The sequence below is a fragment of the Pelodiscus sinensis genome, chromosome 9, assembly GCF_049634645.1.
Source record: "Pelodiscus sinensis isolate JC-2024 chromosome 9, ASM4963464v1, whole genome shotgun sequence".
NCBI classification, from domain to species: domain Eukaryota; kingdom Metazoa; phylum Chordata; order Testudines; family Trionychidae; genus Pelodiscus; species Pelodiscus sinensis.
In genome coordinates, this window is record NC_134719.1 from 30,184,037 (window position 1) to 30,191,645 (window position 7,609).

The 7,609-nt window shown below is 47.1% G+C and overlaps 1 protein-coding gene across 1 annotated transcript; it reads right to left on the reverse strand.

The window, feature by feature from the left end:
• Window positions 1-7,609, reverse strand: C9H1orf52 (chromosome 9 C1orf52 homolog). The gene is made up of 3 exons (XM_075936380.1): window positions 7,020-7,609; window positions 3,397-3,604; window positions 1-539 (listed from the first exon to the last, which is right to left on the reverse strand). The coding sequence occupies exons 1-3, from the start codon at window positions 7,296-7,298 to the stop codon at window positions 460-462; spliced, it is 567 nt and encodes a 188-aa protein (XP_075792495.1). The 5' UTR covers window positions 7,299-7,609; the 3' UTR covers window positions 1-459.

Sequence of the window (7,609 nt, forward strand, 5' to 3'; positions counted from 1 at the left end):
TACATTTTCACATGTAGTTTATTTCAGGTAACCTATGTATTTACACTCTTTACATACATTTCAAAACAAGATTCATAAAACATGTACATTACTTAAAACAACATTTTAAAAATACTTTCCTTTATAAAAGGTTTTGACAGGTCAGCTGAGAAAAGCTCACATCACAAGTTTGTGGATAAAGACAATACCACAAAGCTCCATAACCTGTATTAGCACAAATATTCATTGCAATACTTTAAAAAATTGTTTTAAATAAACTGATCACACGGATTTAACTTCTGTTCAATGGATACAAGCTTTATCACTATGCTGATCCATGAACTCCTGTGCTTTCCAAATGGCAAATACAGAAATAAAGAAGTCTCTACATACATGATATAAGTTAGGGGGAAGTATGAAATGTTTCCCATTTCAGCAGAGGGGAAGTGTCCATAATGGGCCAAATGCAGTACATCCTACTTATTGCTTCTTCCTCTTAGTTTCTTCTTCAGTGTCTAGTTTGCGTTTCTTAGCAGAAGCCGGTTCATCTTTTTCATCATCTTTAAATAAAAGATGGTATCAATTAATGCAAATACAATATGTGAATTCAAGCTGGAATGAAAGATGTTATAGATGTTTTGTCACATACCTTACCCTCCCGCCAAACCAATTTATTCTTCCACTTCAGAAGAACCAGACTCACTAGGACTTGGAACGGACCACAGTCATAGTGGGAATGATTTATTAATTTTATTATGGCAGTGATGAGGGGCCAATCAAAACCACAGCTTGTTGTGCTAGGCACTTTATAAACAGCAGAAGACGGTCCCAGCCGCAAACATCTAACAATGCAAATAGACATGACAAACAAAGGATAGGAAGAAAGATTATAAACAAGAAGAGAGTGACAGTCTGCAAATTTCATGTTTGTTGTAAAATTTCTGTTTATTCTTTGGGTGGGATTTTATTAAGAGGAGACACAGGAAGGAGGACAGGATAGTGTTGAAGAGGAAAGGAAGGAGGTGAACATACAGGGCAGGTGAAGAGAAGAGTAGGAAGAAAGGCGAACAGGAGCAAACAGACAATCAGCACATGGGAGAAAGTGCTCCCCTTGTCAATCAAGTTCTCAATGAACAAGCCTAAGTACCTCACAGATATCTGACACAATACTGGATGCTCCAAAGAAACATTTTCTACTTTTAGCTGCAATCTTTACACTATGACTTGAGTTACTCCCACACACAAGCACATTTATTATGTAGCTGACAAAAAGAATATTCAATCTTTTCAATCAATCAATTCAATATTGATTCCAACCTATGGTATCAAGTTGTTTAGGCACACATATTGTAGATGCTCTGCTAAAAAATAAATCTTTCATTTACACAGCTCTTTTTATCCTAAAGTACTCTATGAACATCATAGTTACAAACAGCTTGGCCTACCACTGAAACACAGCTATCTCTGGAAACACAACAGTAGTTCAGTTTTTAATGTAAAACCTGTCTGAAATTAAGATTTTAATAAACTAGAGACTAAACATGAAAGATATTGTGCAGACCCCACCATTGCTTCTTTAACAGAGGCAGGAGCTGAAATCATTCTGCTGATGCTATGAGGAGCGGAGCAGAGTATCTCAGTGCCAGCCTCAATCCATGCCAGGAAAGACAAGATGCACACTGAGATACTATGGATCTAACCTTACCACTGAACCTCGGACAATATAATTTTATGAAGAGAGGAAGAAAATAAGACAGCCAGATAGTATTGTTCTGACTTAGGGAGGTACAAGAGGAGGAGGAAGAAAAGTAGGCCACCAGTAGTCTTGTCTCAAAGATCTCTACAGCAGAGCTTGCTGACATGTACCACCTGACTTGTATTTTGTATTAAGATCTTTCCTTCAAGCATATGTAACAGTACTCAGCAAATTCACTTTTTATTCAGATGTTAAGTTTAGTACATTTATGATGGGGGAATGCAAGGTCACATTAGGTCATGACTCTCTGGAGAGGAAAGAGAAATCAAAGAAACACTTTATGTAGGAACTATTCTTACTATTGGTTCATTAAAGCAGATAGCACATTTTTAATGACCTAATAATTGTAGGGCTGGCCTTGAATTATCAGGCTACCAATGGTTACAAATTTGGATTTATGAAATTTGGTCACTTTAACTTTACATGGAATCCTATTAGCATCTTGACTCTTTAAGATCAGATATGTATTGCATTATTATTATTTCATCTCTTTTTCCAAGTTAAAAGTTCAATATAACAGTAACAAGTGTTTGGTTACAAAGAAGATTCAAACAGGATTTTGGAACAGCAGAATCTGAGCAAGAGACTATTTAATGACATCAACTGCAAGATAATTAATGTAACTGAGCTCCCTCAGACTGCATCCTGCAACAACCTTAAATTTAGCTTTATAGCACATGGTTGCTTGGAAAATAGTTTGTCCCTTTCTGGTGAGTTTCTTAATACATGCTTAGAAAATGAATTTAAATCATTCTGATTTCCATCCTAATGAGAGGACTTTTTTGTAAATAGGATTTTACACGTAATCCTTCTTGAGCCACTGTATAGTACCAAGTTACCATATATTAGATATTGTCCATCATGGAAGAGGAGGAGGAAGGAAAACCAGGAAGACCAAACTAAAAGCAGATCACAAAATATACCCCAAAAAGAACCATCCTTTTTTATTTTTCACATCCTTTTAGAGTTGCCAGGCATCGAGTTTACAGCCGGAATGCTTGGTCAAAAAAGGAACCCTAGTGGCTCTGGTCACCACTGCTGGTCAGGCCACTAGAAAAGTCTGGTTGGCCACAGCAGCTAGCATGTCCCTTCTGCTTCCAGGCGTGGGGGAGGGGGCTCTGTGTTCTGCCCCTGCTTGTGACAGGTGCCACTTCAAGCATTGATTCTGCAGCTCCCATTGAGCAGGAACCGCAGCCAATGGGAGCTGCAAGAGTAGTGCCTGTGAACGGGGCAGCGCACAGGTCCCCTGGCCATCCCTTCCCTTAGGAGCTGGAGGGCCATATCACTGCTTCTAGGAGCTGCCAGAGATAAGCATCGCCTGGAGCCTGCACCCCAACCCCCGTGCCACACTTCCAACCCCCTCATTTCTACCCCCCCCTTAGAGCCCATACCATTAGCCCAAAGCTGGTTCTCCCTCCCCCATCTCAAATACCTCAACCCTGGTCCCACTCCAGATTCCAAACCCTCAGCCAGAGCCCTCATCCCCCCCAACCCCGATTGGTGAAAAAATGAGTCAGTGAGCAAGAGTAGGGGAAAGCAAGCAGAAGAGGGATTAGAGATGGAGTAAGCCTGGGGCAGGGACTTAAGGCAAGGGTGTTCAGTGTTTTGCAATCAGAAAGCTGGCAACCCCAGGCCCTTCACTAGATTAGATAGTTACCCACCTGATTCTGAAGGCTCTTGCTCCTCTTCTGGTAAAAAGTTAATTTTGTTTGTTTGCTGTGGAGCATCATCACCATTGTCCTCATATATATTAGACCATTTTATTGCCATATCAAGTTCGGGAGGTGGTGGAGGCTTCTTTTCCTTAATACTGTAAGTCTCAGGTGGTGGTACTGCATTAGTCTTCCACACTTTGAATTCCTTAGGAGGCTGTTGAAGAAAACACCACCATTTACAACAACGCAGTGCAATAAAGCAGCGGGAGCATCAAACAAAAGGAGATCTGATCTTTGGAGTACCAAAAACAGTTACCTGAGGGACCCTGGTCAGATCAAATGAGGAAGAACCTTTCCCCTAAAAAGAAGGGCTCATAATGCCTGTAAATAAACACAACTATGACATAGTTGGTATCACAGAGACTTGAGGAAACACATTACCAAGATACAGAAAGGTACAACTTCCTCAGGAAGGACAGGCAAGGGGAAAAAAAAGAGTGTAGTCTCTTACACTAAAAATGTACACATTTGGACAGATGTTGAGATGGATACAGGACACAGACTTGTTGAGAGTATCAGGGTAAAAATAAAAATAGTTAAAAAAAACCCCCAAAGGTGATGCCATGGTTGGGGGTCTACGTCAGACCACCTAACTAGGAAGAAGAAGTGGATGAGGCTATTTTTTTTTCTTTTCTTTTCATAAACACAGCTAACAAAATCATCCAAAGCACAGGACTTTGTGGTGGTGGGGAACATCAACTTTCCAGACATCTGTTGGAAAAATAGCACAGCAGGGCACAGATTATCCAACAAATTCTTGGACTGTATTGTAGACACGGAGAAAGCTACCGGGAAAGCTACCGGAGTGAGGTGGGGGGGGGAAGTGTTAGGGTGCACATCAGCTCCTGGGGAGCTGGCTGTGGGTCCATGTAACCGCTGAAAATTTCAGCAATTTTAACATCCCTAGTGCTGATTAAGCCTCAACTGTAGTAATGTGTTCAGTTCTGGGCCCAACATTTCAGAAAGATGTGAACAAATTTAAGTAGGACCAGAAAAGACCAACAAAAAATATTAAAGGTCTAGAAAACATGAGCTATGAGGAAAGATTGAAAGAATTGGGTTTGTTTAGTCTGGAAAAGAGAAGACCAAGGGGGAACGTGGTAACAGTTTTCAAATATCTAAAAGGTTGTTATTATAAACAGGGCTTGACAAGTGAGCCCTGCTCGCCAGCCGCACGGTTTGACACGCTGCACATGCGTTGATTGTGCTGCGGCGCCGTGCCAAGCTAAAATCTACTCACCATGGGCGAGTAGATTGTCCTAATTGTTGAGCCCTGGTTATAAATAAGAGGAAGGAAAATTGTTCTTCTTAACCTCTGATAAGACAAGAAGCAATGAGTTTAAATTGTAGGAAGGGAGATTTAGGTTGGACATTAGGAAAAACGTCCTACATGTCAGGGTGATTAAACACTGGAATAAATTTTGTAGGGAGGGTGTGGAATTTCCATCACTGGAGATTTATATGAGCAGGTTAGAAAATCATCACCTGTCAGGGATGGTCAAAATCAAGGGTGAGCAATAATTTTTGCTGGGGGTACACTCCAAAGAATTGAAAAGAGCTGCAGTAGGTAGTTCCTGGAACCAGCGTGAACTGGGCCTGAGCAGTTCTAACTTGTGCTGACTTCAGGACCTACTGCGGTTCTGCATTTTAAAAGCAGTAAGAGTTATTGGACTTTTACAACATTTAAAATGCAGAGCTACAGCATGGGTGGCTCCTGGAGTTGGCCCAAGCCCTTAGTCCTAGCTCACGCTAGCTCTGGAAGTGCTGCAGCTCTGCCTCCCCTCCTTTTAAGCCAGCTCTCCCCAACACTGGCTCCTGCTCCCCCCTACTCCCTGCTGCCTCTGATACAGAGGCAGAAAGGTGGGGGGAAGCAAGTTGTCGAGTAGTGACTCAACTACCCAATAAGCCAAGATTAATGGTTAGTCAACTACTCAAGTATCTCTATCCACATTATTAATGGAGGAGGTGTGGGGTCTGGAATGGAGGATGGGTGGTAGAAAGGAGCATATGGTAAGGGATGAGGGTAAGGAGGGGGTGTGGAATCTGGGAGGCAGTTGTGACCTGGGATGGGATGCAAGAGGGTGTACAGAGGATTGCTGGGAGAGTCTGGGGTGCCAGACGCAGGCTCTGGCCAGGAGGTGCTTATTTGGGTGGTTCCTGGCCAACACCCCAGCAAGTTCTTCAGCTGAGGTCTCTGTCTTCCATACCCCTACACCAGCTGTAGGAATCACGTGCAGTTCTGAACACTGTCAGCCCGGAGAGATACGGACACCTCATGCAGCGTGCAAACAGGCAGCTGCTATTGGCTGGAAACGGCCAGTGGGAGCTGTAAGATTGTGCTGGGGACAAAGGCAGCATGTAAAGTCGCTCTCTGTCTCCCCGCATGCTCTCAATGTTCAAAGAACTACTCTGAGCAGCATGCAGGAGCAAGACAGCTAGGGAGTATGGCTAAACCTCCCATGGACCGGATCCAGGGGCTCAGTGGGCCAGAGATGACCTACAGGCTGTATTTTGCCCATCCCACATTAAGGATATTAAATTTAGGATTAATCAACTAATTGAATAGTCGTTGCAATTGTCATTGACTATTCAATTAGTTGATAAGGGCATCTCCCCCTTTGAAATGTAGCAAAAGCCTACTGGCTCCCTGCTTTGCTTTTGAAACGTACAAGAATAGTCCCCTGCTGGCCCCGTGCTCCATGCCCCAGGGGGCTCTTGTACATTTCCAAAACAGGGAGCATGGGACCAGCAGGGGACTGCTTGAGTCCCCCACTCACCGTCTGCTCCTGCGGTGCTTCTGCTTTTGAAATGTAGCAAGAGCCCCACTCTTGCTACATTTCAAAGATGGAAATGCCACCAATTCCACACCGCACCTGTACTCCCATCCCATGGAGACGGCTTTTAAGACTGCGCCCCCCCAGCACCAGCTCCTGCTCCCCCACCCTTGCTGCCTCTCTCTGATAAAAGGTAGAAAGGGAGAAGAGGAAGCGACTAGTCGAGTTGACTATCCGATAAGCATTTGCTTATCGGATAGTCGACTAGTCGTTTACATCCCTACCCCTGGTCCTGCTGTGAGTGCAGGGGACTGGACTTGATGACCTCTCCAGGTTCCTTCCAATCTTCGGATTCTAAAGCAACCAAGAGGAAAAGCCATAAAACTAAAACCCGGTGCTGCCAGTGCAAAGGAAATAGCGGCGATGCAACGAGCTCTGTGGGGAGAAACCTGACCCAGAGCAGCACTTTTGTTTTATTTTCTCCCCTTCCCGCCACACAGCGCTCACTCCTACTGCTCCCCACTGCAGGCCAGTGGTTCCTCCCAGCGCACCTGTCGGGAAGAGGGGCTGGCGAGCTCGGCAGGGCGCTGCCTTGCTCAGTGTCTCAGGCTAGCGGGCCGGAGCCTGACAACTCGGGATGCCGCCCAGCCCTTGGCTCCCCGGGGCGGGAGAGGCTCTGCCGCTGGCCGCGCTTCGGGGCTCACCGCGGTGCAGCTCCCCGCCGGGCTCTGCCCGAGAGACTCTCGCCGCTGGCGGAGGCCGCGCGCCTCACCCCGGACCCTCCCCGGGCCTCACCTCCTCGGGCGCCCGCACGACGCGGCGCTCCCAGTCGATCTGCTTGTTGAGCGGGTTGTAGAGAAAGGCCGGCGGCCGCGACACCTCCCGGAACAGCTCGTCGGGCCCGGGCAGCCGCGGCTTCCGGCCCGGGCTGCCCCCGGCCGCCTCCCCAGCGCCCCCGGCCGCCTCCCGCTCCGCGGCGCGCGGCTCGTCGCTCTCGGAGTCCGAGCTGGAGCTGCTGCTGTCGCTGCCGTAGGCCGCGAAGTAGCCGAGAGGATCCTTCCCTTCCGCCGCCATGGCGGGGCTGGCACCGGGGACACCGGCCGCGGAAACCCGGCCCGGAGCCGAAGGTTCCGTGAGCGAGAGGGGCCGGTGCAGACGGAGCCAGGGTCCCCCACGAGGCCGCCGCGGAAAGCAGCAGGGAACGCGCCTTTCCCCGCTTGCCCGGCCCCTCCTCCCCCGCCCCGAGCATATAGGTGCCCCTGCCCGCGGGGGTGGGGGCGGCCCTTCAGGACCGGCTCTGCCCCTGCCCAGAAGCCCGGCTCCTCTCAGCGGCAACTCGGAAAGGCGTCGGCAGGCACGGAAGAGCTGGGCAACCCCTGCCGCGA